The sequence below is a fragment of the Arvicanthis niloticus genome, chromosome 3, assembly GCF_011762505.2.
Source record: "Arvicanthis niloticus isolate mArvNil1 chromosome 3, mArvNil1.pat.X, whole genome shotgun sequence".
Classification (NCBI taxonomy): domain Eukaryota; kingdom Metazoa; phylum Chordata; class Mammalia; order Rodentia; family Muridae; genus Arvicanthis; species Arvicanthis niloticus.
The window spans coordinates 74535025-74559634 of NC_047660.1; the positions used below are offsets into that span (position 1 = coordinate 74535025).

Here is a 24610-nt window from a genome sequence, read left to right on the forward strand (position 1 = left end):
ATGCCAGCAACTGGATTTCAAATACCAGCTTACTTCTATGCAGAGTCATCATCTTCTTTCACATTCTGTTGTTCTTCCTAACCTCATGGGAGACACTAGTAAGCCAGAATTATGGAGGGACATCATTTTCTTTTGCTCTTGTTTTTCAGTTTGTGAGACAAGTCTCAGTCTATAGCCTGGACTGGCATTGGAGTGACCAGAAAGCCCAAGTTGTCCTCAAACTCACCGGAGTCCTCCTGCCTCAGACTCCAGGTATTGGGATGACAGGCGTGCATCTCCACACCTGGCTTATTGGAGGGTCTGCTGTCTGGGGTACCCATGCTCTCCTGGAGGAGGAGGTCCCTCTTCTTTAACATTTATTGATGACATCTTGAAGGAGGTGAAGACATAACACATGAGAAATTCCAGGAAGGAGATCTTACACTGGCTTTGAAAACTGCCTCTTTCAGTCAGGTGTTGTGCCGAGAGGAAACATAAATGGGCGTTACTACATGGCTAGATTTTTTTTCTAGTGAATAATAACTAGATCTTCCTGCCATTTCTTACAAATGAATTCTAGTGCTACAAACCTCCTATCTCTCTGCTTCTATCATTGTGGATGAAGGCATTTCTTTGACAGGATCAGTAGTATTTTGGTAAATGTCTCATGACGCACAGCCAGAAAGAGATTGTAGATCTTTCGCAGCTGCCATTGGTATAAATACTCTCTCCATGCTGCCCAGGGCGGCAACACGTACCTCTGCGAAGTCAGGAGTGTCTGTTTATTTTTAACAAAGGGTCTTTTTCAATAACCTAGGCTGGCCTCAAACTCAGTCCATATTTCGGTCTTTTCTACACCAAACAATCCTCCTGCCCTTGAGTTCAGTGTGTCAGTGCATGCCTATAATCCTAACTTTTAGGAGGCTGAGGCAAAAGAATTTTTGTGAATTCAAGGCCAGCCTGAGGTATATAGTGAATTTCAGACCAACAGAGGTATGTAGTAAGATACTACCTAAAAAAGAAAAAAAAAAGGTGGGAGACTTTAGTTGTAACCACCTAAAACAATAGCAAGAAGCAAACATTGTGGGCTACATGTGTACTCATAGCACTCAGGAGGCTGAGGCAGGAGGCTCACATATTTGAGGCAGTGTGTACTACATAGCAAGACTCTGTCCAAGAGAAAAAAAAATTTTTTTCAAAATTGGGGCTGGAGAGATGGCCAGTGCTTAGGAATACTTACTGCTCTTGTAGAGGACCCAAGTCACAAATTTGTCCCAGCACTTCCAACTCCATAAGGATTCTGATTCCTCTGATTTCCATAGCTACATGCACATGAACACATGTGTACACAGAGAGAGAGAGAGAGTTTAAAAATAAAAATTGAGGGCTGGGGAGATAGCTCAGCAGTTAAGAGCACTGACTGTTCTTCCAGGGTCCTCAGTTCAATTCCCAGCAACCACATGGTGGCTCACAACCATCTGTAATGGGTATCTGCTGCCCTCTTCTGGTGTGTCTGAAAACAGTTACAGTATACTCCCATACAATAAAATAGATAAATCTTTAAAAATAAAATAGAATTTGAAAAGTAGTTGATAATGGGGTAATCTCAGAACTTCATAGGTATAGGAAGGAGAATCAGAAACTTGGGTCATCCTTGACTTCATAGCAAGTTCAAGACTCTTCAGGACCATCAGAGATCCTATCTCACAAAGAAATTGTTTTAATAAAATGAAAAATGAAGTTGAACACATGCTTGTAATCCCAGCATGTAAGAGGTAGAGGCAGGAGGATCAGCAGTTGAAGGTCACTCTCGGCTGTGTACCAAGCTCCATACTAACCTGAGTTCCATAAGACCATGCCTCAAAAAACAAACAAGAAAAATGTTAAGAAAAGATGAGCAGCACCTTCAGTAATAGGAACAAAGAAGCGGTTTCTATAGCCCTTGTTTCCATAAACTCCAGCCCCGTTTGCCAAAGCTCATAAATAGAAATGAGAGAGTGTGGTATAGCATCTAACAGGGACAAGCCTAGTGTCTCAGAGCAATGGCCTTCTCTCTGGGTGGTGGGGGAGCTGATTCAAGAGCATCTAGACTGGCTCTCTTTATATCACAGAGCCTTCTGTTTCAAAATTCCCAAATCAAGTATAGTTCATTTGTGAGAACTGGACAATAAGGGAAGGTGAGCAGATTTCCTTTTGAGCCGACATTGCAAAGCAGTCGTGATTGTTTTGGGGGACAGAAATATTGAGGCAGCATCATTATAACACATTTTTTTAGTCATTCCTCGGGACAAATAAGAAATACCAATTTAAAGGCTTGAGATGTAGCTCAGTGTGGATGCTTGCCCAGCATGCACATAGTCCTAGGTTTGATTCCCAGCACTGCATACATTCAGACCTAGTGGTGCACATCTATAAGCTCCTCACGTGGGAGGTGGAGAACCAGGAGTTTAGTCATCCTTGGTTTCCTGAGACCCTGTCTCCAAAAATAAAATAAGTAAAAATAAAAATAATTAAGCTAGTCGAATAGTAAGTTCTTAATGTACTATACTACTGTACCTCATTGTTGAGATCATTCAGAAAACTTTTTGCAGTGTACTATATTATAAGAGATAATCAAACGTGAAACACAACCCACCCCAGGCTCTAGGAGTTTAAATTCTAGCACAAACAAATATTCTAATAAATGTAAACTGAGTATCATAGGAGATATAGAAATAAGGGCCAGGAGTAAGATTAATTCTTGATTCCTAACCACAGGAGCTTAGATTTTACTCAGAAAAAAAAAATACTTAGAATAAATAACTCTGGATACACTTCATGCTTTCATAGATGAATATGAAGGTTACAAATGACCACATAAATAGGAAGGAATTGATTCTGCTTGAAGATCAGAGACTTAGAATGAAGAGACTATCTAAACAATAGATTCGATATGTATACATGACATATTTGGGGAAATCACAAGTATGACCAAGGAGCAGCCACAGCACAGAGAAACAGCAAGAGATGAAGTTTCAACAGTAGGCTGAATTCATATGCTGGAGAGGCATTCAAGACAAGCTGCCTGTCATCTTCCCAGCACTGAGGCCTATACGGAAGATTGTGAGTTTGAAGCCAGCAGGGCCTTATAACAAGACTTATCCCAAAACAGAGACAAGCAGCAACAAAAACAGGAAGCCTGTAGAGAACCATTAAAGGGCTTTTCAAAGGGGAATAAAGCAGTCAGATTTGTATTCAAGAAAAGCTCCTGTGTTTGTTCAGCAAACATCTACTAAGCATCTGCAGTCTTACAGTGTATATGCTAAGCAGACTTCTGGATGCTAGGAACCACCAGAGAGTCTCTTGCCTTTTCTCTTTCTTAGGCAGCCAGATTTTGTGCCATAGGGCAGCCTGGTCTCTTGGCTGAATAAGTGAGGGTTGGGTACCTCACCAAACTTGAACAACTTATAGAGGGCCAGTGACCCATATGGGCTAAGCTAATAGAGAAGACAAGTCCTATGGATAAGACAGTGGAGTGGAATATATATAAAAAAGGAATACATTTTTTTTAAATCAAGTTGAATTGAGCTGGTACATAGTGAGATTAAAGTCATGTGGTTTGTTTAATAAACCTTAAAATTAAAAGTATCAAAAACTTCCTTAAAAGGAAAAAAATGGTACCCGGGTCTGAGAGATGGTTCAGCAGATAAGAGGACCCAAGTTTGGTTTGGGCAGCCATATCAAGAGGCTCACAACATCCTTCACTCCAGTCCCAGGATCCACATCTTCTGCATTCTGTGGACACTTACATGCATGTGCTATCCATAAACTCACAAGTATACATGGATGCATACATGCATGCATATATATACACATATATGTACATGCATACATACATATATATATACACATATATGTACATGCATACATACATATATACATACATCTTTTTAAAAATACACACCAAGCACAGAGTCAAATAAGATTTGAGAGCACTGATTCCAACTCTTGCTATGTTGTTTTTATCATTTTTACTGCAAACTTCTTTTTTAGGCAGTAGTGAGTAGCAATGAGACCCAGGGCCTCCCACATGCCTAACCACTGAACTATATCCCTTGCCCTTGCAAAACTATCTCATATTCAAAGTAACCCATTTATTCTCTTACCTACCTACATCCAGCACTGAAAATTCACATTAACTAGAAGGAAATGTGAATAGAGAATTTGCTGCAAACAGTAATATATAGTTAGTTGTTCTGGAAGTAAAGCCCATACCATTGGAAACAGTAATTTGCTTTGTTCACTCCTTGAGAAAGAGCCTTGAAAAGTTACCTTCAGTTTGAAATCCTCTCACTGTCGTCTCCTGAGTGCTGGAATTACAGCTGTGCACCTCTATGTCTAAGTGAGAAACAGCCATGTTAACTGAGACCTGGATCCCCTATGTCTCTGTCTCAATTTAAAATAAGTAATGCCTTTTTTCGTGCATTCAAAGAGACTGTGACTGTTTGCTGTGTGCCAGCCTTTCCTCTTGCTACTTTATACATTCTGATTAATGCACAGATGCACACATACAAATACTTGAAATGGAAGTATTATTGTCTCTCTTTTAAAAAAATAAAAACATTTGCATTTACTATTTTTTCCTGTGCACACAGTATCTGTGGTGGTCAGAGGGCCAATGAAGACAGCCATGAGCATCTGTTCTCTGCTGTAAAGGTTTAGGGACTGGAACTCAGGACATCAGGCTTGACAGCAAGCCCCTCTATCCATCAAGCCATCTCATCGGCCTCAGTTGCCTTGTTTTTAAACCTCAAGAAATCAGAGAGAATTTAGTTTGATTTACCAGAAAGCACAGACAAAGCTGTATGGATTATAATCCTACAGAGCCTGGCTCGTCCTCATGATAATAATGTTATACTACCTTTCTTATCTATGGGGTTTTATCAGTCAATTCAGTCAAACTTAGTTATCAGTACCAGGCTTAAGGGAATTTCAGTTTCCGTTAACTGCTTTATACGCTTAATCAAGCCCTGTTTGCCGTGATCACACAAACAGCGCATTAGTGCATAAGCAGCTACCTACTTCTCTCTTGCTCATTTTGTCCCAAAGACCTGCTGTTCCCATGAGCCCCTAGGCACTTGATACCCTGTGAGCCTCAGTGTATCTGTTTATAAAATCAGTTGACAGTACCCAAAGTGTGGGACTGGGAATGGCCTGAAGTGGCATGTACAGCCCTTAGTGCAGTGGGATTCCACCAAGAGACCATCGCTGCCTCCCATCTTCTGATACATCAAACCCAAACCTCTGACTTTCAGAGTCTCTAGAAATTGCTAGACTATCTTACAGACAGAAACTCTGTTCTCTATATATTCCTCTCAGGCATCTGCATTTTTCTCTTCCACATCCTCAGAACTAGCTTAAGTCTCTTCTGAAGCCATCTGAGCTGGCTAAGTTCATCTTGTTCCTCCCTCCCTCCAGCTCCCACTGTGGTACAATGGGTGTTATGCCATCTGATAGTTTAGAGATTCCACACAGGCCAGGTACATGCTTTTAAGCACTCTGAAAAGACAGATTGTTTTTGAGTATTTCTCCTGTGTCTCATCTTCTCCAAAGAACTTAGCAGAGTGTAAAAAGCTTATAGCTGTTGTCCAGTATTTGTTGCCTGGAGAAAGTAGCTCTGACCTTATAAAATCATATATTAGATTTTTTTTCTCTTTAGTACAGTGTTTCATAAAACAAATGTTTTATTTGTATGTATGTACATATATAAATATATATGATAAATATATAATGACTATAGAAAATAAGTGTCTTCTTTCAAACTTGTACCATTTTAAGCTGGGTATGGTAGCTAGACCCTGCAAGTTTAAGGCAACCTGGGCTACATAGCAAGAACCTGGCTCAAGAGGGGAAAATGGCAGTGGCTTCCATCCATAGTCACATACTTTCATAAGTCTGCTCACTTTCAGTATTAAGAAAAATTTTAATTTATTATTGTCTAAGCATAATCTCCCTAACAGTTTGGGTTTCCCTAAGATTTTCTGTGTAGTTGTAGCTGTCCTGAAACTCATTCTGTAGACCAGGCTGGCCTTGAACTCGGAGATCCTCCTGCTTCTATTGGCCAAGTGCTGGGATTAAAAGCTTGCACCACCACACCTAGCTGGCGTTCCCAGGGTTTGGGACTTGGGTGTTCTTTCTACTTGCCATGGGCTGATTGTTAACCATGTACCTGACCCCATGCCAGCATCAACTGGCATCATTCTTTCTCCCCTCTCTGTTCTCCAGGCAGATTTAAGTCCTACAGATTGCCTGACATGGGGTTTTTCAAATTCTAGTAAAATTGTCCTTGAGCTTCAAAAACAAACCAAAAAAAAAAAAAAAATACCAATAAAACCAGACACTTGTACTCTGTACTCCAGTTATACTTTACATTTAACTCAGCTAGCCCATCAAGCTTGTTTCTGGCCTGCAGCCTCCACACTTACATGTTTTAGCCTGGGATTGTCACATGGCTTGCTCCTCCTTGTCACTCAGATATCATCTCCTCAGCTAGACTCAAGCATCATGTCCTAAACTAGCTCTTCACTCTGTTCTGCTGGTCCTGGAGTACTGTTTCACTTTCTCTGTGTCGTCTACTGATAACTTGGTCTGTTCATTCCTTTGTTCCTTGAATAGCTTCTGGAACAGGCCCCATAAAAGCCAGAGTTTTGTCTGCCCCATTGACATGGCCATGTTCAGTCTCTAATGCAGTCCCTAACATGAGACAAGGTTTTAATAATCATGTATTAAATGAAGAAGCTGAGCCCTAACCAAACCTAAACCATGGTTGGTTTTAGATTTTAATGCAAACATTCTCACCATTCCATTGAGCATGCTTCTGAAAGACATACCTTGAGAACTACAGTAACAATTAATGCTCAAGATAATGATATTCAGATGTGCTGTAAGATTCTCTATTCTCAGAAAAAAATTCATTGAGTTCCATAAATTAATTAAAGCAGGGATGTCATGGTATATTAATATATTATGTTAATACATTTAGAAAAATTTCCAACTAAAAAGACTTTCTGCTTTTTCTTTAGTTAACCAGAAAATTAAATTAACTCAGAGCTCCTCATTCCCTAAAGTCCTTGTTAATTAGGATTGTTCTATAAATCTCTATTATTAGGAGAGTTTGTCATCTGTTTCATTAGCCTGTTTATTAGGGCAGTCTGAGCAGGGTGTCTTTGCTCATCTCCTGATGCTTGTGTCCTAGTGAAAAGAAACGTTTCCTGCGTTCTCATTTCTCCCTATCCGTTAAGATGCATTTCATGCTATTAGTCTAACAACATGGTTTATTTGTGTCGGTTCCCTGTGTCAAGTAGGAATGATATCGCTGATTTGGCTATTAAATATAATAATTAGATTCAAATGGTATAAAAGATAAAAGCTTGAATGCTTTGCAGCACTGTGTGTGATAAGGGAGATTGGAGGTAGCCTGCATGTCCATCAGTGGTGATCTGGGAAGTAAATGAGAGCACTTCCTTGCAGTGGACTGTAGGACAACAGCAAAGCACAGGGGCATTCTGTTGAGCAGTTCAGGAAGAGTGTCATGTGCGCAGAGCAGCCTGATATTTTTATGTTTTCTTTAATACCCTCAATGTGATAAGTCATACCCTACAACTCACTTGTTTCAAGTATACATTCCAAGAGTTGCTCTTACATTGTCTCAAAAAGAGACACTCCATGAACAGTCATTCCCAACTTTCCAGCCTCATATCACACACTACTTATCCTCTCACCCCAGTCCTAATAATCTCTGCTTGCTTGCTTGCTTGCTTGCTTGCTTGCTTGCTTGCTTGCTTGCTTGCTTGCAACAGTCTCAGTGTAACCATGCCTGGTTAGCTGTGTACACTAGCCTAGCTTTGAACACACAGATATCCACCTGCCTCTGCCTTCCAAGTGCTGTGGTTAAAAACATGTGCTACCATGCCTGGCCTTGTAAGCTCTTAAGTATAAGTATTTGATCAGAACATAGAACATGGCTCATGTTCGGAAGTCAGAGAGCAACTTGCATGAGTCAGCCTTCTTCTATCCTGCAAGCCACAGGGGATTCAGGTCACCGGGCTTGGCAGCTAGCTCTTTCACCATCTGAAACATCTTGTTGGCCCAGTCTTTGGGTGTGTGTGTGTGTGTGTGTGTGTGTGTGTGTGTGTGTACGTGCATATGTGTATATGTATGTACATGTTTATGTATATGGAGCCCAGGAGTCCACCTTAGGCCGTATTCTTCAGGAACTATCTACTGTGTGTGTGTGTGTGTGTGTGTGTGTGTGTGTGTGTGTGTGTGTGTACATGTGTGTGCTTATAGAACCTAGGAGTCCCCCTTAGGCTGTATTCTTTAGGAACCATCTACTTTTTGTGTGTATGTCAGATATTTATTTTGGTCTTGACCACTTAAAAGTAACTTTATTTCAGCCTGGTGCCAGCCTATGTCAAAATATCAAAAAGTATTTCTTACCTCCTATTCTGCTGCACGCCTTTAATCTTGGGACTTAGGAAGCAGAGACAGGAGGATCACTGAGTTCAAGACCAGCCAAGTCAACAAGGGCTACCCAGAGAGATTCTGTCTCACATACATACATACATACATACATACATACATACATACATACATATGTTCATACATGTACACATGCATACATATATGCTTTTTGGTTCTATTGTGCATTTTTGTTGTGTTTTATTTCTGGCCGAATTTAATTAGGATTCCTTGCATGAGCATAAGTATAGAGTTATTCACTAGAGTATGGGTAACATATCAGCAACTATCCCACAGAAGAAAATGAATCTCTCCCCACAGTAACTAGTAATACCAGTAGCTCTTCAGAGAGGAGGGTGGAACCTCTAATCCCTTCTCCCCTTCCCTACTTTGTTTTTGTGGGAGTTTGTTTGTTTGTTTGTTTGTTTGTATGGAGAGGGTTTGAGGCTGGATCTTACCACATAGCCTTGTTTGGGCTGGAACTCAAAGACATTCTCCTGCCTCTGCCTCCCAAATGCTGAGATTCAAGGCATGCTTTGTATTGGGTTTTTTTTTTTTTTTTTTTTTTTTTTTTTTTTTTCATTTTTGTGGATTTTGTCTGTCTCTCAGGGATGGGTATGTGGTTGTTGGTATGTGCATGCGTGCTCATGCACAGGTACACATGCAGAAGTCAGACAGTGTGTCTCTTATTTTTGCCCCCTGGCCCATAAGCTTCTGCCTTCCATTTCCCAGTAGAAGTGCTGGCTTTTCATGGGTTTCCGAGATCAAATGCAGGCTTCATGTTTGCTAGACAAGCACTTTAGCAACTGAGCCATCTCCCTAGCCCCCAATTCTACAATTTATTGTTACCTAAACTATTTTATGGGCATGTCCAATTATTATATAATGTAATCCCATTGTTAACAGTAACTCGTTAACTTCACTCATACTCTTCGGACCCATTTGTTCTAGGTTCATTCCCTATATAGTGTGACTTATACTTGAAAGTAATAAAACTAGATTCCTCTATAAATATTTATGGTGTAGACCTTTCCCTAAATCAGACTGCAGCTCTTTCCCAGTTCTTTATAATAAAGTCTGCCTGCATCTCTTTTTTTTCTGCTTGTATACATATGTACCTCATGTTCCTTAGAAACACTAATCCTCTAGATTTGTACATAACATCCAATTAATTACAATCCTTTACTTCCATGTAGGCTCTAGAGTCACAAAGTGTGGAAAGTTTAATTGCTTCAAAACTTTTGTTTTCTGAAACAAGGTTTTATTGTGTCCCCAGACTGGTCTTAAACTCACTGCACAGCCCACGCTGGCCTCTGTGATCCTCCTGATTCAGCATTCAAAGTGTTGAGATTACATTCATGAGTCATCTAACCATTGTTAATTAGAATTGAATAGATGATTCTGGGTTTTTAACATCCAGAGTTAGCCAACCTTTTGACACTGCCATTCAACTTTGTCATCTGCAAATCTGCTAGGCCACCTAGCTGCCCTGAGACATATGAAATATGACACACATGCGGCCACAGGCTAGTCCTGCTTGACAATGTGCTCACTGGCTTGCTAAGTAGACCATTTGTCTTCCTGAATACCAGCGATGCTGAGAAGATTGATTTTGTTGGGTTTTTGTTTGGTTTTATGAGATAAAAGTCTCACTTTGTAGCCTAGGCCAGCCTCCAACCCAAGATCCTCCTGCCTTTAATCACTGCAGTGCTGTGATTACTGGTAAGTGTCACAACACAGCACTGCAGGGTCATTTTCTCTTTAGCATGTCTGTGTCTGTTGTTGAGTATCCCTTCAAGCTGGGAATGGTGCTGAGCACCTGTATCCCAGACCCTAGAGGAAGGGATGCCCAGAAACGAAAAACGACCCCTTGTCATTGGCCAGCCTACAGAAAATGGATAAGCCTGGGGTATAGAGCACACCCTTGGCCTGGTAAAACTAAAGTTTCTTCTCCCCGCAACCTCCCTGTGCATATGTGTGTTTCTAGAAACAGTCCCATCATAGGAAAGGCTGGCCCCAAATTACTAATACTAACTTCTGCTCCCCACCCCCACCCCCGAGTCCCCGAGTGCCAGGATTGCAGTCATATGCTGCACACATTCATGCACCAAAGTTCTTCAGACTTTTACTCGGTAAGATCTGCCTTAAGGTTCCTAAGATCTTCTACTTCCTCTTTGCTCTGAGGTAAGATTGAAGTTTGCAAGTCATAGCCAAGTCTGTCTTTATAGGATGCAAATTTGTCACTTCAGAGGTCCAGCTCCCAGTCAGAAAATGCTATGCAATCATTCACACATGTCTCCTGGGCCAGATTTCATCAAGGTATCCAGAGCTGTCATGTGACGAGCTTGGAGTATTGTCCGAAATTACTCTGTAGGGAGAAAGGCAAACCCTCCTCCAGATAGACCACACTGCCCCTGCTGCATTCTGTGGTAGCTGTGCCTTTTGTTAGTTGATGGCCAGTTGGCCAAGGGTAACCAAATCAGCTTATCTATAATAAACCAACTAAAGTCAATAATCCTTGACATGGACCTTAAGTATTGTTGCAGAATAATAGTAAAATTTCTATTTTGCCATTGTGATTTTTTTTTCTGTAGAAAGGCACTCAACACTATTATTTACATTTAAATTTTGTAGCTCTTTTAGTAGATCCAAAATTTCACCCCAGCAGGCTTGAAGATTTGTTAGGACTCATGATCCAGTCCACAGAAGTAGTTTCTGTTCAGTTGCATGAACTGTCCAAAAAAAGAGCAATTTATAGTCACTCCCCAGAAACAGAAACATGAGCTACCTGGGTATGGTTCTCATAAGACACACACACACACACACACACAATCTTAATGTTGAAAATTAGAAGTGTTGCTTTGCACCTTGGTTCCCAACCCCCTCTGGTACAGAATGCAAGGCTAATTCCTCCGAGCAACAGGTAAGGACAGCAACAGGTAAACAAGAAGTGTCGTATTTTGCTGGGTGGTCTTAAGAATTAAGCATTACAAAGAGAAGTTAGTCTGCCTTTCTTTGCTTTCATTACAGAAAATGATGTCACTGCTTTTCCTGTCTTGGATCAAAACCAGGAAGAGATCATTGACACCAATGGAGCTGGAGACGCATTTGTTGGAGGTACAGGCTCACTTACTTCATGTTTGCTTCTAAGTCAAACATTTCAGCCCTGGGCTCCACCCAGTAGCCAAGACTTTCTAATTTAACAACCTTTTGTTCTTTTTTTTTCCCCATAATTAACCCCCAGTGCTCTCTCCTTCTGCTCCTATCATTGTATCTTGAGATTTTACTACAGGAATGATATGTGTTTGGCAAAGATCGTCTGCTGCTATGTTCTGCCTCTGTTGTTTTTACAAAAGTAATTGTGTCAGAATATTGCATAAACAGGCCATAGCAAGTATAGTAGACAGTCGAGTCAAGCCTAAGTGTCACAGAGTTTGTGCATGAGAGTGGACAGACGGGACACTTAGAGGGGGTTAAAGTTTTTACTAATGTAGGCTTAATTCAGTCGGAAGGAACAAAATTGATTAGGATAACATAACCTGGGGAGTGAATATTCAATAATGATACAGGGACAATTAGGTTTTAAAGTCTAAATTACTCAAAGTTCAGTATACTTAAACCAGGCTATGTCTCCAGAAAACTTTAGACAAGACAAGGCTAAGAAGCTTTAAGCCCCAGTGCAGATGACTGTGACCACCTTCTCCTGAAGGGCGACATGACTCACGGGAAACGCTTTCATGTGTACAATGATTGCAATGTAGTATTTCTTTGAAAGTATTATTTCATTTTAGGCATCTTTTCACCAACAAAATTGTTTCATTTTTTTTCTCTGAATTTATTAGACCCAGGCTCAAGGGCATAAAACAGGAACCCCACACACACACCTCATTTCCTCTTTCTTTTTTCCAGTGAGTCTTTTGTTCTTTGTTATTACATTTGTTTATTTATTATATGTGTACATGTGTTGTACTCACACAAACACGCATGCCACTGTTTGCATGTGAAGGTCAGAGGACAACCTTTGGGAGCCAGTTCTGTTTCCCAGGTTCAGGTAGCAGTGATCCAGCTAGTATTCTCAGGTGTGGCAGGAAGCCCCATCTCACTGGCTCTGTATTCTTTAGAAAAGCCTGTACAATAGACAGTATCCATTCCATGCTTGGTTTTGGTGTCCTTGCACAGAAAGGCCTCATCAGTGATGATATTAGAGTAATCTAGAGCTAATTTTCCTATTCCATCCTCTTCGGAGCTATAAATCTTTGTAAGCTAAAAATATTTTATTCAGAAATAAGCCATACTGCATAATGCATTATGGAAACAGTAGTGATTTTCTGATTGGAAATTAAACCAGGAATCTTAGTCCAGGAGCCTGTATATTTGTATCCTATGAGCAGATTATTCAAGTAGTTTGACTCTTCAGAGCAATATGTGTTCCATTTATCTGACATTTAGTAGGAAGTATAATGAAGCTATCATGGGTACGAGGGTGACCTAATTACTACAGCTGGCCCTGCACCAACAGATTACACGACAGATAGCTTGCTGCCTGCAGGGCTACCGATACTTGTGAGAATGGAGAGACTGTGATGGGAAGGAGCTGTTCTTAGGAACCAAGCTAGAACTAGCTGTTCAGACTGTGGTGAGTGTGATGTATTAACTATACCAGAAAGGTTAGCACCTCTGTTAGAAGATGCAAAGCCTGGCATTGTTGCTGTTGTTCTAAACGTTTGTCATAGGAAATGGGCATACTTGTGCCACAGATCATGTGCAGAAATCAGAAAAATACTCATTGGAACTGGTTCTATCAAACTCAGACCCTCAGGCTTAGATGCAAGCACCTTTACCCACGGAGCTGCCTCAGTAGACCTTAAGCCTCTTTTCATAGCCTTGGACATATTTATTCTGGGGCTCTTGTCAGGTAAATATAAAGGAAAGAGGTCTTTAGGGGCTCTGGTTTGTTTCTTTTGTCTTATTTTGAGACAGTATCAAGTATCCCATACTGGCCTTGAACTCATTATGTAGTTTGAAGTACTGATACCCCTGTGTCTCCCTCCTGAGTACTGAGATTACAGGCTTATGCCACCATGCCTGCTTTATGGGTTGCCCAGAGTCAAGCATAGAGCTCTCTGCAAGCCGGGCAAGCAGTATGCCAACTGAGCCTGCACACAGAGACTCTTTAATGATAGGCCAGAGAGTGGATAGGTTAAATCTTATAAATTATATACTGGCTATACATTAAAAAAAAAAAAAAAAAAAAGAGTAACAACACTCACTCTAAAACTGTAAAATAATAATAGTAATAATAACTGTTCTGTAGCTCTCCAGATGAAAAGAGATGCCCTGCCCAATTCACCTCGGAGGCTACATTCTGCTCACCCCTGTGTGCAAGAATGGCTTTCTCACCTTATTTCTGGCTCCTAGTGCTGGCTTTCACAATACAGTGCTAAAATAAAAGCAGAGAAAGTAAGGTAGGTGCAGAGCCACACACCTGTAAGCTCAGCACTCAGGACACTGAGGCCGGAGTTTTGCGAGTCCAGGGCCAACCTAGGCTACATAGTAAAGTCCTATATAAAAGAAACCAAAGTAAGGGATTGAAGAGATGGCCAAACAATGAATACTACTTGCTGCTCCTCCAGAGCATCTGGGTTCAGTTCCCAGTGCCCATGCTGTTCCGCTTACTGCCTGATCTGGAACTCCCAACTCTAGGGGACCCAACTTCTTCTCACCTCCAAGCTTGTCTTCACACATCTTCACGGTACACATCCATCCAAATAAAATAAAGTGCAGGAGGACTAGAAAGCAGGCTGAAGTTAACTATATGTCATTGGTGATCCCTGAATTAGTAACTGTTTTTTCATACTATAAACCTACTCTGGGGCTTGGGATATAGCCCAGTTGGTAGAGCACTCACCTTGCATGCATGAAGCCCCTTGGCATAAAATGGTGACTATGTATGCCCAGAGCACCAACACATGGGGGCAGGAAGGAGTCCAGCAGCTCAGGGCCCCATCAGGGCAGCTTGATACAATGTGCTTTAAAAAAAAAAAAAAAAAAAAACAAAATAAACAAAATAAAAAAACTATTCTGATGAGTTCCCAGGACAATCATATGTTGAAACACAAGGTCATAAAATAACAACCTAATGTCATCTATCAGTGGAATATGTATGTTGGCATAATCAGCTCATTCTATAACAGTAATAGTAGATAACCTTTATATTCTACCTTAACTAACTGGGGGGTAGAGGGTAGTGGTTGTAGTGTTTTGTGAAGGGCCTTGTGAAAACTAAATAGTACTCTACAGCTGAGCTACATCGGGAGACCTTATTTTTGTTTTGATTTTTTACATTCACTTAGTTTCTGTTTCTATGTTTGTGTATGGGCAACAACATATCATGGCACACTGTGGAAATCAGAGGGCAGCTCACAGGAGCTGGGGTTTATTTCCACCGTGTGGGCTCCAGGCAAACTCATGTTATTGAGCTTGGCACCAAGCTCTTTTACCCGCTGGTCCATCTCACTAGCCCCCAGACCTTTGTGATTTTGAAACAGTCTTGATCTGTAAATCAGACTGGGCTTGAACTCACTGTGCAGCTCAAGCTGGATTCAATCTTGCAGTTCTCCAAGACTGGTTATTTTTATTTAGCCTGTTTTATTAATGAGAAAAGTAAGGCAGAGAGAATGTAGGGAACATGCCTATAGCCTGGTGGCTGTTCAGGTTCCAACCCCCTGCAGCCTGTGTTTAGAGTCAACGCTCTGACAATGCAGTCATTTCACTGTATACTTCCGGAAACAGCATTTGAGAGGGGAAAGGGAGGGGGGAGGGGGAGAGAGAGAGAGAGAGAGAGAGAGAGAGAGAGAGAGAGAGAGAGCGCGAGCCAGCCACAGGCCAGCCTTTCTAACAAGCACTGGTTTGCTAAAGAGAATCTGAATGAAATGACTGAAGAGGGACTTTTGTTACCTCATAGGGTGGATGCGGAGGGCTCCAGGTAAGTTTGTTGCACCAAAGGAAACAAACAGAAAGTGTAGAATGGAAGGGCTGCATGGTGAGGCTGAGCCAAGAGCTTCTTTCAGTAGTCAACAGCAGCAGGAGATAGGCAAAGCCAGCTCATAAACCTACTTGGTAATTATGAAGTCCAAATAGGAGCTGTATGAAGAAGCTGTTTAATTGCACCAAGATAAGCTACCTGACAAATCTGCCTTAAAACAGAAATGGTTTTACATCTTGAAAATAAATAAATAAACCCATTGGCTGAAACCCCAGGTTCCCATCTCTCTATCAGCAAGAGCCTTCCTCCTGGGATTAGAAATAACCAGCTGCTAAGCTCCTATCTTTGACATAAATGGAGACAGTGGCAACTTTTACATTACTAAGTAGATTCCTTTTCTTTGCCTCATTGCCTGATTAACATATCTCCTTTCTGATTGACATATTCTATCTTTAGACAGATAAAATATTCATCCTGTTACTTTCAAGTTTTGCTGGCCTAAGAGTATTTCTGTCTTGTGTGACTTTGCATATCTCTATTCCGGTCTACAGTGTTATGGTGATTTAACTCTCTGAAGCACAATCATTTTCTTCTCATAAATTTCAAGGTTTTTTGCTAAAGCATCACTCTAGCTACCTTGTGCTAATTAGATAACTCAATATGGCTATGTGTTCCATTTAGCCAGCTAAAAGATACAAGCTTATGTCATGGGCTCTTATCTGTAATTTGTAAACGAGTACCCCTGATTGTACATGAATTAAATTCCTATTTCCATCTCAAGGGCTTAGTGTGTGTGTGTCAGATCCCTCTGGCCTTGACAAGCATAGCTCCTTGTTCTATGTGGAGATCTTAAATGCTCTGTAACCTTTGCTCTTTTATTTCTTCATGATGAAACTACTGCTTTCACATTCTTCCTTAGAAGCACTGGTGTCAGGATGGTACCTTTTGAAACAGAGAAAGTCTATAGTCTCTAACTATGATTTCCTAATTTCCCAGGTCAGGAGAAAATTTCTTGTTGTCCTGCTGTGCTTTGTCACAGCAGGTCTGCCTTTTCATTTGGAACCCTCTTTGTCACTGCCATAGTAACAAATGGAAACATTGAGAACATTTTGTGACAGGCACTGTCATTGTTCCCAGTGAAAGTCTCTTCCCAGTAAATGAAGCTGAGAAGAAAAATCATAAGAAATGATTATGAAAGGGGAGCTAACCGACATGCTCCCACTGGGCATCAGTGCCAGCCTGTATTAATATAATAGGATTTAGTCACATGGTTTGTAGGAACTGTGTGTGGACCAAACCTACACATCATCTTTAGACTGAAAGGGACACACCCGTGACAGATGATCTTCAGGCACCCCTCTGATAAAAGACTAGGGGCCTCTCTCAAGGACCAGCACTCTTAGGTTGACACAAGGAATGGTCAAGAGCCATTTATAGTTTAGAACATTGTATTTTGAGAGCTAAAAACCTGTGCTGCCTCTGAATACTTTTGATGCTTAAAATTCTCATCATAGCTTTGACTGAGGAAATGTATTGCCTAACAGGGTGCCTGTTTAATATATAAAAGACTCTCACAGCCATTTAGTGGCCACAGTATAAATATAGTAAACTATTATGTTTTTCATCTAATAAAATTCCACTGTCTAATTTGTACTTAGAAAATAATTTTGTTTCGTTTTGTTTTGTTTATTATTTCCAGTCCCGGGTTTAGTGCAGGCAGTCACTTGACCTGGGCACTGTACTCAGGTCATAGGCTTAGATGCCAAGTACCTTTACTGTAGCACCATCTTCATGCTCTGTCCTTAATTACTGCTTTATAGTGTTATACAGAGAAATGATGCACAGTTCTTGTGGTTTGTGGTTTTTTTGTTGGATTTGGTTCTGTTTTGGTTTGGTTATGTAGCCACCGCTACCTTGTTCCTGCTCTGAATCTACATTGACCCTTACTCATGTACTCATCCGTAGTTAAACTTTGTGGGCCTCCCACCCCCCACCTAAGAGAAAGTAAAAGAAACTATGGATGCACAAGGGAGGCTGGTTGGGAAGAGGCAGGGGATCAGCAAGAGTGCGAAGGGATATGAGTGGGTGGAGAGCAAATATGATCAGAATACATTATGTACGTGTATGGAATTGTCAAAAAACAATTTATAAGAGGGGAAAATTAAATTCCTACAGTTATTTTTTGTGTGCCACCACATTCCTTTGCTTTTCTATTTAGACAACTAGAAAGCAACATGATGGACATTCAGTATAGTGTTTTCTCTAAACCTGTAAGCAAGCCCCAATTAAATGCTTTCCTTTATGAGAGTTACCATGGTCATAGTGTCTCTACACAGCAATAGAACACTGAGTCTGACAGTGTATGCCACCCTTGTATGATAATGGCTCATACCATTTTAAACAAATTCCCAGATCATTATCATCATGGCGGGGAGCATGGTGGCATGCAGACAGACATGGTGCTGTAGAAGTAGCTGAGAGTTCTACCTCCAATTCTCCAGGCAGCACAAAGACAGAGATGCTGGGTCTGTCTTGAGCTTTTGAAACCCCAAAGCCCACTCCCAGTAACACACTTCCTCCAACCAGGCCATACCACCTAATCCCTCTCAAGTATTGTCACTCTCTGATGAGCAAACATTCAAAGCTATGAGCCTGCCAGGCAGTGGTGGCACATGCCTTTAATCCCAGGACTCAGGAGGCAAAAGCAGGCAGATCTCTGTGAGTTCAAAGCCAGCCTGGTCTACAGAGCCAGTTCCCGGACAGCCAGGGCTACACAGAGAAACCTTGCTTCAAAAAACAACAAAACAAATCAAAAATCTGTGAACCTATGGGAACTATTCTCATTCAAACCACCAAATACACGAAAGCTCAAATTTTATGAGGCTTAGTTCTCCTAGATTTGAAGACAGTCAAGAGAGTTTATTCCAAGAAAAGTAATGGTGTTATAAATAGGCTTTATTTAGTGGTAGATGACCAGAGGTAACTTCCTAATTAAAATGACTAAGGTTCATTGTCTTTACAGTTACGACATAACATAATGTTCATCTGTTATTGTAGTATCAGTGGACTAGAACTGGATTGAATCTTAAAATGAACACTTCAGCTGCTATCACATGAATCTAGTCAAATTTGTTATAATCTACCTGATCCATACATCTATAATAGTTAGGTTCTGATGCATGTCTATCTCTACAACTTAGTGAACTGAAACAAAAAATCCACTTATTTAGATAAAGCTGGAAACTGGGCCTAACCTCTGCTAGACAGTTTCTCCAGCCTTAGAGTCTGGTGAGATTAAGTAATATATCCAGTCAAAGCCAGTATTTAAACTCAAAACGTGGCCTACAAGTCGCTGTGCTACTTCCTATTACTAGATCATGTCACGTCTTCCTTCTTAGTAAGGAGAAATAGCCAGAGTGGTTTCGTGAGAACTGGCCTAAAGACTACTACCAGCCTTAAATGTAACAGAGTGGTTGGTTTGTTGGTTGGTTGGGTGGTTGGGTGGTTGGTTGATTGGTGGTTTTGTTTTTCTCTTTTTAAAAATAAGTCCTCATTTAGCACAAGCTCTCCAAGGATTCCCTGTGTAACTGAGGATGACTTTGAACTCCTGATCTTCCTTTGACCACCCAGAGGCTAAGATTACAGGCCTGTGCCAGCACACCCACTTCATGTTGCTCGGGATCAAGCCCAGGGCTTTCCAAATCTCCAGCCCACAACGAAGGGGATTTATTGCTGTCATTGTTTTGGTTGGTTTGAGGTTTTGTCTTTCCTTCCTTCCTTCCTTCCTTCCTTCCTTCCTTCCTTCCTTCCTTCCTTTGTTCCATCCTTCCTTACTTCCTTACTTCCATCCGTTAAAACCAGAACTTGCTGATGAGGCACGTATTGCTAGCCACATTGCTCCGGGGTCCTCTCATCCATGCCTCATGTGGCTGGAGTTACAGGTGGGCTGCATGCACACCCAGAATTTGGGGGGGTTCTGGGATATGAACCCTTGCTTGTACAGCAAGCACTTTAACCACTAAGCCTTTTTCCCAGCTTTGTGACAGAGCACTTAACTCAGTAGCTATCCATATAGATAGGGACAAATTAATAAGTTTATAAAGATAAATGTATTCAGTTTTAATTGGGAAAAGTTACCATGTGGTCCTCTTCTCCAGCTCCCTGTCAGGCATAAGTCTCGTCCTTTCTGCTGTGGAGGAGTTAAACTACCTTTTGCTCGTTTGGGTGTGTTAGTAATTATATGAGCCTAATAAGTGTTTTAGCAGTAAGAGCATGTCCTACTTTCAAAGAGAACTAGAGTTTGAGTCCCAGCATCCATATCAGGATGCTCACAACTGCCTATAATTCCAACTCCAAGGACTCTGATGCCCTCTTCTGGTCTCTTCAGAAACCTATATGAATGTGTGTGTGTGAGAGAGAGAGAGACAGAGACAGAGACAGAGATATCAGCAGAGGTCTGAATCAACCTTATCCCCAAAATAGCATATAAGAAGCTTCTCTTACTTCAGATATATAAGATGTATAAATACCCCGACTTGGGGTATGAACACAGGCTCTCTATGTTTAAGTTAATTAGGCAGTTAACTTTTTTTTTTTTTGAGACAGTCTTATTATATATACATCCTGTCTGCCTGAAACTCACAAATATCTAGTTGCCTCTGCTTCCCAAATACTGGGGTTTAAGGTGAGTTCTAGCAGGTCCCACTAACATTAAGATTTTATAAAGTTCAGAACTATGTGTTTTTATTTCTGGCTCACTACTTGGCAAAATAAAAAATTGTCATTTACTACTTTTAAGTATTTTGGATCACCTTGCTAGGAGAAATCATCAGGCATAAGTACTACAAGGTATAAAGTGTTATAATGAGCTACTGTGCAGCCAAGTAGTAGCTTGAACTCCTGGTCTTCCTGCCTCAACTTCTCCAGTGCTTGGATTACAGGTGCGCCACCATAGTTTATGGAATACAGGGGATCCAACCCTGGGCCCTGTTCATTCTGACAATCTCTCACATCCCCAGGGCCAGGGATTTGTTTTTATTTCAGATACCCCACACAACAGGTGAGAGAACTAAACTGGTGTCCACTTACAGTCACAATGAAGAGGAGATAAGCCTCATGGAGACACTGATATCCAGTGTAGACACTGAATCGTAAAGCTTCATAGCTAATGTAAACACCATGTGTATAGCATACCCTTACCTCTCACTGTACACCTTGTGATGAGCACGTGCGTTATGCTGGGCTATCATAACAGGACATCTACTCTCAGTCCACTTCCCGCACAGGTTAGCCCTTGCACCAATACTCACCAGTTAAAGACTTCAGTTTTCAGTGTATAAGTACCTGCTATGCCAGACCGAACCTTGGCAGACTCCATAGCTTTTTGTGTTAATTGAACACTCAGTGTTTGTTGATTTCTTTTCCCTGAAAAGTTTGTCTTATAATATGCAGACAGGTTACACAAATTCATACCTAGTTGGTAGTTGAGTTGTAGAACAAAATTTTACTGACTAGACTGCAAAGGAACTGGATGAGGAAGGTTTCCATGTGAGTGAGTACTCCTCACACCAAGGAAACCATTATTTTCACATCTGGATAGTCTGAGCTAGCCAAATGGAAGTAGGAATTTCCTGCCAGATGTTAGTTCCTTGAACAACCTGTAGCCGTGGCAGTGAGGGGATCTGAGTCCTGGTTTGCTAAAGCCATACTCATGATGCAAGCTCGCTCCTAATGGGTAGCAGACGGTGCATCTATGCTGCCGCTGAAGCCAAGCATGTTTGCTAGTATGAAGCGCAGGAACATCCAAGGCCTAATTTTCAAGGCACAACATCAGTCTCATGGAAACTATTTCAAAAGTGAACATTCTATTGAAATTGCAAAATGTAAATGATGACAGTTTCATTAATAAGAAGGTGAGACTGTATTGCCACAAGTATTCCAAATGACTTGAATAAGGTCATTTAATAATATTAATAAAAGATAGAAATATTTCTTTAAAGAAGCAAACTGAAATGTTACTTTTAAAAAGTATATTTATGTCAATTTCCTATTCCAAGTTAACAGGAGAATTAGGAAGTAAAATATCATTCAGAGAAGCTGTGCACAAAAAGTAGAGACACTTTATCCAGTTGAAACAAGAAGCATTGTTGGGAGGAAGAAGACTGCACATGATCTCCTGCTCTGTCCGCCTCCGTAAGGGGAAATATTGACATTTACCAGGCTGTTTGCTCCAGCTTTCTGATCTCCTGCAGTTTATTTTATAACAACCTTATCGATGGGCCTCTTACCCAGCTCTCTAGGTTTAGCTGAGTTGAGTCGATTTGTTACCACGGCTTCAAGTAGCTGTTACAGAACAAGCAAGACATCCTAATAAAGCTGTAAACGTGTTTACTCAAACAGAGTATTGATTTTGCTTGGAGAGGGAGAAGCTGACGCTGAGCACAGTGTCAGGGTGGGTGGATTTTACTGCAGTTTTTCCTTGTCATCTGTCATGGTTCTGAGACACCAAGGAAAGCCATCAGAGGACAATTATAAGGAGCAGAAATTTAACCCCTAAAAATCAGTTAACCACCGGTGGCGGGTCTGTAGCTAATTAGCTTCTATTGAAAGTTTCCTCTATAATAATAACTTGGAACTTTGAATGATATTTTCAGGTAGAACAGCATCCCAAGGTTGTGACTTGTTAAATGCATGAATGTAATGGTGACCAGTACCTTTGACTCTTCTCATTATGGTAATTAGACCCATCAGAGCCAAAGCCTGGGTGAGGACAGAAAGCTGTATGTTGATTTCCCTGAAAAGTCAGCATTAAGGAATTGGTAAGACATTCAGATATAATTAAGACATGGCTCTGAGGAAGATAGACTACATACACCAACTTCTGGAGGGCTCTCACGTGTTTTGTCCTGTACCATGACCATGCGTATGAAAACACCCATACCATGTTCTGTTTCTGAACACATTTTCTTTTTTGTTTGGAACTAGGGGGACTTGTTTTTTGTTTCTGTGTGGGGTTTTTGGTTGTTTTAGATGGTCTCATTTTATGTCCTAGGCTAATCTGGAACTACCACACTTAACTAAATAATTTAATTAAAATAGATTCTAAGATAATTCTGTTTCTTTTTCATGTGTGTGGGGGTGTGTACATGTGTACCACAGTGTTCATGTAGAGGTCATAAGACAGCCTTGTACAGTCATTTCCTCCTTCCACTTTTATGTGGGGTCCCCATGTTGAACTCGGGTCAGCAGGTTTTAGTGGCAAGTGCTTTTACCCTACAAGCCATCTCTGGGGCCTTTTTTTTCTAATCTTAATGGTTAATGCACCTCAAACCAAAGCTGAGCCATAGTAAAGGAACTGCATAGCTTCAGACATCATGAAAGGCTTCTGTGTAAACATACCACCTGCCATCTTGCAAACAGCTAGAAATCATTACAGTTGGGAAGGGGCACAAGCACACACGTAGAACAATGAACATAAAATGAAAATGTATTAAAAATAAGCTTGATCGTTCAGTGTGTCTGTCTTCCCACAGCTCCACTAATTTGTTCAGTGTTTTACAGTAAACTTCTCGTGCCTCCTTGCATTGCTCCTGCCTACGTGACTGGCGTAGATTAGGAGATCTAGTGGATGGAGTTCTAAGGTCTGGAGTAACAGACTATCAAAGGGCAGTGAGAAGATGTGTGGGTTCTTTGAACTGGTGCTGTGTGTTTATTTGTGCATGTAGTGTTCCGTACCAGATACTGCCCTAAGTTAAACCTTTAAGCCACCGAGTAGCATGTTGTTAGTTTTTGTTATATTAAAGGAGACCATGAGGGCTCACACTGTTTATACGTCAGAAGGTAGAGAAGGAGATTGGCTTTTGACACTTATGTTTAGCTCTCTTCCTCTAAGTTAAAGTGTTTGATGACAGAGGGAAAAGGAAGATGAGGATTTATGACTAAGAAGATGTTATTTTATATGTGCATTTCAGAATCCCTGTACCACCAAAGCTTACTCTGCCTTCTAGAAAATGAGCACAGTGTAAGGAAGCCGTGAGCCTTGTGAGCATGCAGAGGGGCTCACAAATGAGGGGCAAGGTGCAGCGGGGCTGGCACATGTTAGCTTCAGGGACCTTTACTCTTTCTGTCCAGCTTTGTCAAAATAACAGCAGTCCATTTCAAGTCAAGAAATTCTGAGGAAGATAAGGAAGCTAGCTCATGGCATAAAGACTCTATAATTTAGAGATTAAAACAGTAGCTAGAGGCTGGAGAGTTAGCTCAGTGGTTAGGAGCATTTGCCATTCTTCCAGAGAAGCCAGATTCACTTCCCAGCACCTATTCATAACTTTCTGTAACCCCAGCTTCAGAAGGTACTATGACCTCTTTTGGCTCCAAGGGCACCAGGTATGTATGTGGTACAGACATGCATGCAGGCAAAACACCCATTAATGTTTAAAAAAATCAAATGAATTAATATAGTTTTTAAAAGCAATAACTAAACAAATGTTTGATTTTTTTTTTCAGCCCCACCAATAACTCTTTGAGAAACGTTCCCATTTGAAATTTTCCCTCCAAAATACAAATGTCGCCAGTACAATGATATTAAGAGGTTGGGGCTTATTGGCTGAATAGATAGATCATTGATGGGGTTAAGGAGGGTGAGGGGCTGTAGGTGTAGCTTATACAGTGTCTTCCAAGCATGTGGAAGGTTCTGAGTTCAGTCTCCAAGGCATCATCATCATCATAATCATCATAATCGTAATGGATTTTAAAAAGGCTTTAGCAAAGCTGTCATACTCTCTTCTCCCCTCTACCTTCCTCCTGTGAAATAGGAGAAGACCTGTACCCAACCAACTGGCAGGAGCCTGATCTGGGATCCCCATTTCTACTAGTAAACAAAGTGGCTATTCTGCATCAATAATCTCATCTCAGGCATTCATGTTTCATAATACAAACAGGCAAAACCAAGAGTCTATGGGTAATTTAACATCACTAAGCCCCACATTCTCAACTATAGAGAGAAAGATGAATATCTACCTGTTTGTGTTTTCTGAAAGTCAAATGAAGTGATGTTTACAAAGCATGATGCCTGACCCACAGGGAGCATTATCTGTTAGAACTGTTAACCTGTTACAAGAGGAATCTCAAACAAGAGCCCAAACTGGAGGT

General features: G+C 41.0%; 1 protein-coding gene across 2 annotated transcripts in view; it reads left to right on the plus strand.

Moving 5' to 3' along the window:
* Adk (adenosine kinase) overlaps positions 1-24610 on the plus strand; it is a 391595-nt gene that overhangs the window by 356710 nt on the left and 10275 nt on the right. For both annotated transcript variants that reach the window (XM_034497484.2, XM_034497485.2), the window contains exon 10: positions 11509-11595. In XM_034497484.2, the coding sequence (XP_034353375.1) occupies positions 11509-11595 (87 nt within the window). The remainder of the gene's footprint in view (positions 1-11508; positions 11596-24610) is intronic.